At 39.0% G+C, this 12,588-nt stretch overlaps 1 protein-coding gene across 3 annotated transcripts in view; it reads right to left on the bottom strand.

The window, feature by feature from the left end:
• TPK1 (thiamin pyrophosphokinase 1) overlaps positions 1–12,588 on the bottom strand; it is a 304,375-nt gene that overhangs the window by 162,541 nt on the left and 129,246 nt on the right. Inside the window, exon 1 of one of the 3 annotated variants that reach the window (XM_054639477.2) lies at positions 2,949–3,075. The exons of the other annotated variants lie outside the window; for them this stretch is intronic. Coding sequence (XP_054495452.2) covers positions 2,949–2,995 — 47 coding nt within the window. The 5' untranslated portion in view covers positions 2,996–3,075. Of the gene's footprint in view, positions 1–2,948; positions 3,076–12,588 lie in introns of those variants that run through there. 3 annotated transcript variants of the gene reach the window in all.

Below are 12,588 nucleotides of genomic sequence, written 5' to 3'. Positions count from 1 at the left end.
TCTTACTCTTTTCAATCTCTTTTGGTTTTTCTGTATGTTGAGGGGTTTATTCTGTTTGGATTTAGGTGTGTGCTTTCTGTTGTTCTTTGGACTTGCCATTTTTTTTCCTCATCAGGGTATTTTAGAATCATACTACATCCATCTAAAATGAGTATGGAGTCATGAGGGCCAGGATTACTTTCAGATAAGGACCCAAAGGCACTTCCATGTCAAACTGCTTATCTTTTATCTAACTTCTTTTACATAAAACCCCCATAATTTCCACATGAAACCTTTAAAAGTTTACCTAGCTTAGGAAGGAAAAACAACACTATTTCTCAGCAGTTAGGAGATGGATACCAGCTAGATGATTTATTCAAACTGGGTAAAGGCTGAATGTTGACTGAACAGTTTTATGAACTCCCAGGACCCTGGGCTGGAAAATGGGAAAAAAAAAAAAAAAAAGAGAGATTCCAGCAAGTTTGACATAGTTTCCATTTACCCCAGTAAATTTTTAGTCACCAGCACCATAAAGCAGGAATTGATTCTTATCATAGACAGATTACAAAATAAATAAAAGCTATTATACTCTGAGGTTCTGCAAACAAGCACAACTGTGCCTTTTTCCTTCAAGTGATACATCTAATAGACACAGCAATATTGTTTTTAAATATTCAGCACTAATGTACACTAACATTTAGCATATTTAACACCAGTGTTAAATTTAAAACATCAGAATGTTTGCTTCTTTATTCACTCATTTTAAGAATTCAGTGTGAAGTGTAAAATATGCGTTTTCACACAGTTATGAAAAAGAAAAAAAGAACCACAAAAACCCACACAAAATGATCACACTTTAGCAGTTTATACTAAAGAAAAACCCATGCTGCCTTCTTAAATAAAATGCTTGGGCTAACTGCTCAGCTCTATCATTAATTCAAAGTTACAGTTTCCTAGTACTATTGACTTTTCTTGTGATGCAGCTCCTTTAGCACATAATTGCATGCAATTAACCTTTTTTAAACAAATGTTAACATCAGAGACATGAGCATTTAAAGGCAGTATCTGCAGACCCTTTTATTTCTTCAGCTACAGCATAGAAAATAATCCCATGCAGACAAACCATGTGTTCCCAGCTGTATCATCTGAGGGCTCAGAGTGGGTTCCCTATATTTTTTTCTTCACTACTAAAAATAAATTTGAAAATGGGTGTCTTTTACCCTGGACTGATAGGCACACACAAGCTACATCCCTGTGGAATAAAAACCAGTGAGGATAAAATGCTGCAGACTGAACATGAAGCAAAGTCAGCTCTGACTTTTTTAAGCATCTAGCACTTGGGAATACAGAAGATAAAACTCTCTAGCACTACTTCAGGATAAGCATTAAAATCACAGTTTAACAAAAAAACCCATCCAAAGCTAAAACAAAAGTTAATGGTCTCCACTCTATATTTGCGAACTGTTAAGGTGCACTTTCAGCTTGCCCTCCTGATGTCCTGACAGAAAGAGTAAGTGAGGGCTGTTCTCATCAGAAAGGTGTTAGGTCTGTTTAAATCTGTCAAAAGTATACTGTTATCTGCTGTGAAGATCAAAGTGCCTTTTTACTCTCAGAGACATGTACAGCACAAGCAGGTACCTTTTATATATTGTGTCAGAGCAGCATATTTGGATGCTCCAAGTAGCTGCACAGAGGTGAGTTCCTGGGTAAAGGAGAAATGTCAGAGAGTGAGATATATTCAGAGTTTATGTCTTTTCAACCTATAAATACCTTCCTGCATTACCTACAAGGTTACCACAAGAAAGGCTCACACCTGCAGCTCAGAAGCCCAACACAAAAATACCAATATAATTAATCAATTCAAACTGACCATAAAAAAGAATTTCGGTCTGATAGATCTTGAACAGATGACACAAATGATTCCATAACTTATTATTATCAAGAGGCTTTAAAAAACAGCTGAACCCCAGTCCTTAGCTTGTCCACCCTCCACCTCCCAAACAAGACTCTCTTGAAGACAGTAAGCTTACATTTTTTCTGACTCCATGGTTCCCACCACTGCTCTTTCAATCCCCCAAACCTCCCTTATCACTATACAATGTTTGTAGCAGGGTGTCACTGACAATGATGTGCTAGTTCTGTATGAATTCAGAGAGAAAAAAACAACATCAACAAAAAAAACCCCAACCGTTTCCCACACCTTCTTCAAAGGCCTTAATAAACCCTAATGTTCATTATGCAATTCACAAAACAATTCCCAAACAGCACACCACAATAAACCCAGATGTGATTTAATAAGACCTAAGAAAAAAAAAAAGGGAGGTACAACACCAGCACTGTAAACACTTAACAATTTAACAAAGAAAGCGAGTGTATGCCTACCTCAAACTATACACAGATAAGCTAAACTCTTTGCACAGATACCATATCTGCATATTACAATCAGATAGTTATGGGGTTAAAAGTACTTGGAATATTAGGCAACCTTGGAAAACGGCCTCTTTTTTTTTTCCTTACTTTTTAAGGAGCTTAGTGTTAAAGAGCATGTAAGTATTATTTCATTTGCAAACCCTATGATTTAAAGAAAAAGATAAAAGTGTGTGAAGATATGAAGGCAACAATGCATTCATTTATGCTTGTTGGTATGCAGTGTCACCTTGCAAATAACAAAAAAGTATCTAAAATAAACTGAAGAACATATTATCTTCAGCTCAAACTACTATGCAAAGCACACATCAGGGGGACATCTTCCAGAGGGGAGAGACACAACTTTCTCCCATTATCATTACAAATCCAAAGAAGCTTACACCCTCCCTCAAAACCTTGTCCCTCAGTGACAAAGATGAGAGTTAATGATAGCTACAACTGTTGCATTTTTCTTTTTAATAGTCAATATTTGAAGCTTTTCTCCAGTTGCAGCTGATGGAGAATGAAAATAAATCATGCTATGAGATTTAAGAACTACTCACTTGTTTGCCATGGTGCTGAACATCCTCCTGTGTTCAGGTAAGTACATGTACTTAATGAAAAACTCAGTATGCTCAGAACAAGCAACTCCCAGGGACTGCAGCTAAGTACCTGTGGTCTTGTTTATATAACACACAAACTGAAGTGTTTCTTAAAATAAAGGATAGCTGACGGCAATACATGATCTTAGAGCAACTTAAAGCTGAAGCTATTCAGCACAACTCAGCATTGCACACGCTCAAGCACCTTATCTTCCTGTTGGATCCTTGGCAAATGGAATTTTAAAAAAGGGAGCTGAGCAGCTGTGAGTTTTCATCCTTGCATAGGGCAGCGTGGCTGAGGGATGCACATTAAAGCAGGGGCAAAAAACACTCCAGTGCCTCAGTCACCCACAAGCACATGATTTTGAATGCAAGCAAAGTATAAATACTTGTCTGGAAGTGCCAGACTCCAATCTTCTAGGAGTCAAAGCCAGAAGAAAGGGGGGAGAAGATAAGCACTGCAGCCTCTGACAGGTGAGGGCATCTGACTCATTAAGAAGATAGAGGCTGGTAAGACCCTTGAAACAGTTTTCCCTTTTCATTTCAAAGCAACAGATGGCAGAATATGCTCAAAAATTGAGAAAAAATAGTCATTACATTAAAGAAGTGTAAAGTATTTATTAACATTTTATACTTTGCATGAAGAATCAAAAGGATGTGACCTAAAATGTGGTAAACTTAGAGCAGCCACAAACTACACAAACAGATTTAGAAACTAGTCTCAAAAATATGGCACTAGAAGCCACAGCAGGCTCAGGGCTTCATGGAGTGCCAAGTTAGATGTTGCTGCTACAAGGCAACAGACTTTTCCAAGACAAGACAAACAATTCCTCTTTTTCACAGAAATTTTAGAAACATGCATATTATAATTTTCCACCTAATCAGAGAGTTACTAACAATATCTTCAGTGTGGCTTGAAAAATGAACTATACAATTTCAAAAGTCAGTTTGGATGACTGGTATTTAAACTCTAGGTGTCCTTTCTGTGAACTTTCACACCACTAAGAACATTTAAAAGTCAAGCACAATCAAACAGTAAGGAGTTACATGTGAAAGATGGTCATTGGGATTTCCCTGCTTCCATTACTTTACTTACTCTCACTGAAGTACCTTAAGTACCTGCTCTGAGTTTAGCATCTGTTTACATATTTAGAAAAACAGGGAGGAACATCTTTGCAGGGGAGGTTGAGCTTGAAGAAGCCCTTTGCTTCCAGAAACTGAAGTAAGCTTGCAGCAGAAATCCTCTAGAGCCCTTTCTACATGAGGAGTCATGAGTACAATGAGAAGAGATTTATCCCCTTACTGAGCAACTTGTTTCAAGCAAACAAGAGGAAATCTGCAGGTTTTCAAAAGTCTGTATTATGCTTCCTCTGTTTGGGCCTGCAGTTTCTTTTCTGATTTTCACATACACATCATTTTATAGATGGATATTCTGTTTTGTGGCCACAAAGAGACACCTCTACACTTACCTATGAGTAGGATGCCATGAAAAGTGAATTGTCATATAAAAATTTGTTTAAAGAACAACTACTCGTAGAAAAAGTCTTCAGAAGAAAACCAAAACATCTGATTATAACACAATTATTGAAAGGCAAAGTTGATTTTGTACAGTTATTGAATATGCTTCTTTATCCTAGGCTCTGATTGCCTGCAGAGAAGCCACTGAGCAAACCATTTTTATTTTTGGTGAAGATGGGCTTGAGTACCTTAAACATATTAACATAATTCCTTCAGGTTTCAAGCCCTTATACTGATAAGGTTTATAATAATTTGCAGACCTGGACTACACAGAGGAACAAAACCTATCACTTCATGTTTTTAGGGATTGTGAGCCCACGTCGCAAGGAATGGAGAAAAGACCCAGAACAGCAGAGAGTTGTTTGAAGTCTGTTGTCTCTGTATGACTGAAACTGGGTAAGTCACTAGGAGGCAGAAGTTTTATTAAACCTTTTGCTGCTGACCTCTGCTGCAGCTTCTCCAGAGCTGACAGACAAGCAGGATATTCCAGCAGAGCATTAGCATTTCAAAAGGTACCTGCACCTCTTGCCTAGCACAGCACTGCAGCATTAATTAGAGAGACTGCAGAAGATAAATGCGCATACAAAATGAGACTTGGGCTCTATTTGATGCTGAGTAACCTCTACCAAAAAGCACCCTCCCTTTCATCAGATAAACTCAAGGCAGAATTCTCCCATTTCTCCACAATTTAGCTGTACAATGGATGACTGTATTTCATTTTCTGTGATTTAGACAACAAGGTATTGCAAAGTTTAATAGAAATTCTTTTAAGGTTTGTACTAATTGAAAAGATGAAAAGTAGGCTTAGAGCTCTGAAGGAATTGGTGGAAAACTGTTTAGTATACCGGGGTTTCTGTCTTCAGTGGGCTGGAGCATCACAGCTCTGTAAAGCTCCTGCACCTGGCAGAGATCCTTCTCACTTTAATCCTTGTTTTGCTCTTCTGGCTCTGTCACAGCCTCTACAGAGTCAAGGTACCAATGCCATATTTTAGTTAGCAAAGTCAACAGGTTTACAGTTATGAATGCACACAAGCAATTCTCTCTTTCAAGAGATTAAAAGTGTTTCAAACAACTATTTTCATGAGCACAGATGCAATTAAAATGCCTCTGATGAAGCTCTAATTAAAGAATAAAACCACCTTTTATAGTTACTTGACATATGGATGAAATTAAGAAACAAATAAAGCTGCTACTCTCACGTATCAATAAATCTGCCTTCTGATCACAGCCTGATGTACTCAATTGAAATAGTTTTTCTACCAGGGTTTTATGTGCTAAACTTTTTATAAGGGATAAAGAATGAGGGACTGACAAAATGTGTTCATCAAGGGAAAAATCAGCTCCCTTGACATTTTCTTCTGTAAAACATTTAAACTGCTGTACCAAACAGGTAAGTTCATACCTATGCTCTGCACCTTAATAGATGGAAAAGAATGTCTGGTTGACAGTGACTTGGTTGACAGACCTAAATTTTTATTTCTTTTCACTGCTCATTAGTGAACAAACCTACTTGCAATGAAATACAGTAATGTAAGGAAACCTGCTGCAGTGTTACCCTGGCTACTATATGAACTGTCTGCTTTCCCAAAGACTCCCAAGTACAAGGAAATGCTATTCTAGCTGTAAAATTCTCCATTAGCTTAGCTGCAGTCAAGTTCCTCCTCTGTCACTGTCATATTTTCTGGAAAAATCCCTTTGCCAGGATTTCTTCTCCTGGGAAGCTGAGAAGCCTCAGAGAAAAAGGAAAAACAATATTATCTCATTTTTCTCTCCTGTTTTGCTGCTTTGGAATGTGGTTGGAGATTGTTTATCCAACAAGTGGTTGTTTGATTGGTTTCATGTGAATTATTTTTACTTAATGACCAATCACCGTCCAGCTGTGTCAGGGCTCTGTGGAGTCAGTCAGGAGTTTTTAATTAATATCTTGTTAAGCCTTCTGTGTGTATCCTTTCTCTATTCTTTTGTATAGTTTTAGTACAGCATTCTTTAATATAATACAATATCATAAAATAATAAATTAGCCTTCTAAGAACATGGAGTCAGATTCTCAATTCCTCCTTTGTCCCGGGGACCCCAGCACTCCCCCTGGAAGTCAGCTTCCAATGCCTCCTGAAAAAAAGGCCTGTTTTAGAAGTTAGCCATTGCCACCCCCAACACCAGAGGGAACTCCCTGCAGCTCCCTGGATGGCTAATCTGAAAAGAAGACTGTGTAATTGCACAACCATGTATCCAGTGTAAGGGTGGGAAATACCCCTTCAGGGAAAAAACCCTAAACTTTGAACTGGCCATGTCAAAACCTGAAGTCCTTCTTGCTTCTCAGAGCTTCCTTCACCACTCAAAAACACCAGCTGTCACAGAGATATTCAGAAGATAAAATCTTTTCCTTTCAGCTGGAATAACTGATCAGCAACTAATCAAGCCAAGGTAACTTACAAAAGCTGAAGATCTGGTTTATATTAGTTATTTCACAATTTAGCTCACAGGTGATAAAAGGCTGAAGCAAGCCATATCCTTTCAGACCTCTCATACCTGGGAAGTGGCTAGTGTGGACACATGGTAGTCTCATTTGACCTACTAAAATGTCACCTTCTGCTTATTAAATTAATTTTACCAAGGAAATACTGATCCTCAGCTCAACATAAAATGGCTTTCATAATCACAGGAGTCTGTGCTGGTTTTTATGTTTGGTACAGACTTGGCAGTCCTAACTCAGGAGAAAAAGCTAACTGCAATTCACAGAATCATAGAAGGATTTCAATGGATAGAACCTTAATGATCATGGTAGTTTCAACTCCACTGCCATGGGAAGGGACACCTTCCATGACATCAGGTTGCTCAAAGTCCCACCAAGACTGGTCTTGAACAATTCCAGGGATCACAAATACATCAAGGCAGCAAAATTCTGGAAGAGGTCAAGGTCTGCAAGTAATCCTTCCTTCAGATCACATTATATTTCTACCACTGTGAGGCCTTGACTATAGCTATCACTGACAAGCACCAGAAACTGCAAGCACGTGCTAAAATCCTCCCTAGGTCCCAGTCCTTCAACCCTGCACGTGTACAGCCCTGCCTGGCACACAGAGCCAGCATCTCTCCTCTCCAGGGAGAGGGAAGCTCTGTATCAGCTCCATCTGAAACCAGCACAGCTACACACAACACAGCTGGCAGCACAGCTGGTGAGTCAGAACACACAAGGAGTCCAATGCAAAACTCAAGCTCAGAAGCAAATTCATCATTGCATTCAGAATTGGTAGAGCAGAAGAGGATGTAAAATTATTTTGTTATATTTTAATACATTCAAAACGGAGCAATTTTCCAGATAATCTTTGCTAAGGAAAAAAACCAACCACCACCAACTAAAATGCAAACCACACACACAAAAAAAGAAAAAAAATCTGAAAAAAACCCCCAAAAACCTGCAAGCATGACCAAGAGAAATCTAAAGGGCATTGTGAAGGGTCTCCAAGGCTACATTGAGAACTTGGTTGACTGAAGTGTATATAAATCTGAGCTAGCTTTAAAACAGCTCAGAGACTGGTAGTAGTTATAATGGCAGTGTGTGCTGTGCTTGTTTCCAGAACACTGCCAGCTTCACATGTAAGGGTCTTAACTGTGTTCAAGAAACAAATGTGTGTGTCTGTCCATCTCTCCCCACCCACCTGTAGACTAAGGTGCTACAGCAAATTTTCAGCTGAGAAAGTAGGTTTGTGTTACTCCTGCTTATTATTAAGCTTTTAAAACCCAGGCTGTGGCTAGGATCTACCTACCAAGCTCCTACTGCCTGTTACTTAAGCTGGCTGTCCTTATTAATGTTTCATCTAAAGCAAGGAAATCGTGCTGTGGAGGGAAAGTTTGAAAAGAACCTGAGGCAGTCTTCCTGTTTGTGTCTGCAGCATTTAGTTTACTGCCACTTCAGAGCACAAATGAAAGCACTGAGATAACTACCTACCTGACAGATATGAGATGCAGGTCAATGTCGAGATTTGTTCTTATTTGTAAGTGGCAATCACAGAAAAAAAAAACAAACAACCCTGTGCACTGGATTGAGGCATTAAAAACATTACAAACGTACATGTACCTCCTCAATCCTCCTCCTTTCCCTCTGTCTGTGTGGGTTAAAAGCCCTCAGACAGAAAATACCTCATTCTTGGTAAGTAACACATATTTCAAAAAATCCCTGTCTTGGCCTCTGCACAAGTAATTGTCTATCAAGTAGAGTAGCTGAAAATAATTTGATGTTAACACTGATGCTGTTGGTGCCCTGCTTATTATAAAAAAATGTAATAATACCCCCATATGAACTTCACATTTTATTGTGATTAAAAAATCATATAACCCTTAACTGCTATTCTACTAAGTTCTATTATTGTCATAATCACTTTGACTTAATCTTTTATTAAATTTCAACATATTAATTACCTTTTCTTATAGGATGAGAACTAGATCTTAAGGACACAGAGCTGCCTATAAATAATACAAGTGCAACGATGATCTCTTATTAAAAGCAATTCCCTTTACATACAGTTATAGTAATTTTTCCTTAGGGAAGACATTCAGAGGTCTAATATCCCTGCTGCCATCTGCACCATGTGCACTAAAAGAAGGGAGAGGAGAACCCCGAATGGATGCAGCATTGGAAATGTTCTGGAAAAGACTGGACACAGATGAGCTGTGAATCAGACACTTTGAATTGGGGTATATTGAGATGCTCTGGGAGTAGCCTGGAGACTACCACAAGTGACATGGAGTGTAACCATCATTAGAGATGTCATTCAACAGAGGATGTAATTCATCTGAATGACAGTGTGGCCCATTCCTTCAGTCTAAAATTCACTACTAGATAATTCTTTCCACACATTTTAATACCAGCAGGTAGTAATACATTAATTCTCAGGTTGATAAGTTTTTGAAAAATGTGTAAAGTTAGGAGGATTAGACCTCTCTGCCTGATAATGAGGTAAGAGATTCATATTTTATTGGCAGAAAAACTGTGACTGAGATTACTTTTGTAATTGTTCTTGGAGAGAAATGGAAAGTCCTCCTGAAGATTAACAGAAAACTCTACTTCATTGTAAGCAAAGCCAATGCCTAAGTTCTTTTAAATACCTGCTAAGTTCCAATGCAAAACAAGCCTGCACCAGCCAGCTACAGCCAGCCAGCTGGTAATAAATTGGAATTTGGACTTACATGCTGATAAAAAGGCACCAAGATTTTGGATCATTCTCACCTTCAAATCCAGCTCCATGTATTTTAGGAAGTGCAGCACACCCACTCTCTCTAGGCAGCAATGACCCTCAGGTGCACTTCACACAGCAACAGTTTTTGGGGATCCCACCTGGAGTGTTTCAGGCTATGTGGTTCCCTAATTCTAAAAAACACCACCTCCCTTACCTAGAGAGGTATGTCCATGATAGGGAGGGAGGTGGAGAATATCTTTGTTCCAAGCAACAGGGTCACAATCAGCTCTAAGGCCCAAGAAGGGCAGGCTGCAGCATTCATGAAACAATACAGCTTTTCCAGAGGCCAAGCTGTGGAATAAAATGGCCACTTCTTTTCATTTGTGCTCCTGGCTGATGGTGGTGCATGGAAGAGCTCCAAGGAGGAGGAGTGCGTAGGAGCAGTTTTCCCCATTTCTGTCTTTTACAATGTGGGAAAAACAGTTTGCAAATGCAGCTTTCAGATGAGAAAATAAAATAATTAAAATTACTTTTTAAACACAGAAATAAGGAATTAAAGCTACAACCTCCTAGTAACTCATGCTTTTGATCTCTGGATTCATATAATATATTTAGAGATTAAAATAATTAACTCTTCAGAGATAACAGAGTGGAACAAGTCAGTGTGTGAATGTCAGAATTGGCTCATTTTCAAAGAAGGTTGGGGAAAACAAAGAAAAGGTACACTTGGATTGACAACTTGTGTATGGTCCTGTGTCATGATCCAGCCTAATGCACTTGAACACACTGAAATATTAAATCCTAGAAGCACAGGAACTAAAAGAGGAATTTTGATGAACTCTTAAACAGGGTCATGAACATGACTGTATTTCTGCTGGCGCTACTAAAAGAAAACAAAACTTGCCATGGCTTTTCCAGTGTGAACGTGGAAAGGAAGCACTTTCCCCTCTGACTAAAAATGTGATCCCGCAGAATGGGGAAGGCATCACACTCCTGATGAAAGCCCTCTTCAGCATACTGGGAATGCTATTAGAGTTTTAGAAACCCCTACTGAGGTGTATTATGATCACATATATGCATGACAGGGCTGACCACTTAATCCCCATTCTGTCATAGGCAAGTTGGAGAATAAAAATTACACTGACACCCAAGGGTATTTTATAATAGAATACAAAATAAAACAATAAATTTGCAGATGATTTTGGCTTTGCCTCATGGTACTGCATTATGCACCAAATATTCCTGGCCTCTCATTCATTACTATTTAATTACAACAGCATACCTTTCTTTCAGACTTAATTAACCTCTGAAAGGAGTTTGTGACCTTGGGACCCTCCTGCACATTTGCTATGTGCTGTTGGAATATTGCTCTGCCTGGAAACACTTTCTTTAATGCTGAGATTTAATGAAGTGCACAGGTTTTTACAGGGAACACACAAAATACGAGAACCCTGCATGTGGTCACTTAATGAACAAGAGCTAGAGCATATCAATTAGAATCATAAATCAATACTAAATTAACATTAGAGGATGCCACAAGAGTATCCCCAGAGGAGAGGGTCATTACAGTAAACATGATCATGAATGCTCTTCCCGATTACTTTCACTGTGGGGCACAGAAGAGGGAGTAATGAAATGAGGAGGGATTTGTCCATTTACTTCCTATTTGTTTAAGCCAGCAGAAGCTTAAGTATCCCTCTAAGCCAAATGACAGTGTAGTACAGTCCCAGCTCCTGTCTTTGTCAGAAAGTGCTGTTCAAGCTGAAACACTGTGACTGTGAACGGAAATTGGAGAGCAGTAACCCCATTACGAGATGAGAGGCAGAACCACAGCTTGTACAACTCCTTTCATTGCTTTGCTGCAAAGCTTCCAACAATGGATTCATGTTGGCCCCTTGGTGCCAATCAGAACAGACTGGTGCTTGCAGAGCAGGTGCTGGTCCAGTAACTCACTTGCTAGGAATGTTAACTCCTCAAAATGGATTCCTCATCATCCTGAGAATTCCTTCTGAGAACTAAAAATCACATCAATCCATGCATGCTCCTCATACAATTCCCTCCTGTACAAAACTACCCCAAAATCACCTTTTGCACAGTTTTCTTTTTTTCCTACAATTGAATGCATCAGAAAGAAGAGATATTGACATCTGTACTGTCACTTCATTAATTACAATCATTTGTTGTCAAACCTCACAGATGATGTTTTAGTAAAAAAGAAAGAAAAAGGCACTGAATTCTTTACTGAGTCTTTTCAGATATCTTTTTGGGACAGCCTGTCTTTCTCTCACCACTCAAAATACCTTTATGTGCATGATTCCAATCTGATCTGTCACCAATATTTAACACCCCTGCTGCAGCTTACAAAATTAGAAAACATCAATCCTCCCACGGATACTGCTGGAACTTGCAGAGGAAAATCGTAAAGCCTTTCTTTCTTTCTTGTTACAGAACAACAGTTGCTCCACTGGAGTCATTAGCTAGGTTTCTTCCAGACACTTTTCTCCTTCTCAGCTTTAGTATCAAAAACATTTTCACTCCCTTTCCATCTTTTTCCTTGTGCCCTGTTTTTATCCCTCCCTTCCAATTTTTGCCTTTTTTCGATTAGGTCTGTCCCTAACCTGTTTAGATCCACCTAACACCAAGGCAAAAACCCTGCTGACAAAGAAACAGAGATATTCACGGTTCTGTTGCATTGGTGCTTAAAGACTCTGTGATTCCAAGCCTTTGTAGAGTGGCCTCACTTCTGTGCAGAGGGAATGACAGCCACAGGCATTGCTCTGGCCCACAGCTGCATGTCCATCTCTGAACAATGAATGTCACTGGACTTGTAACACACACCAATTGCAGAAACAATCAATCACTCTACTACCCACTCAAAAGCTTAAAAAAAAACCCAAAAGAACAAA

This window comes from Agelaius phoeniceus, chromosome 1 (genome assembly GCF_051311805.1).
Source record: "Agelaius phoeniceus isolate bAgePho1 chromosome 1, bAgePho1.hap1, whole genome shotgun sequence".
In the NCBI taxonomy this organism is placed as follows: Eukaryota; Metazoa; Chordata; class Aves; order Passeriformes; family Icteridae; genus Agelaius; species Agelaius phoeniceus.
Note: the sequence above shows the minus strand (reverse complement) of the source record. Positions and strands in the feature narration are given on the sequence as shown.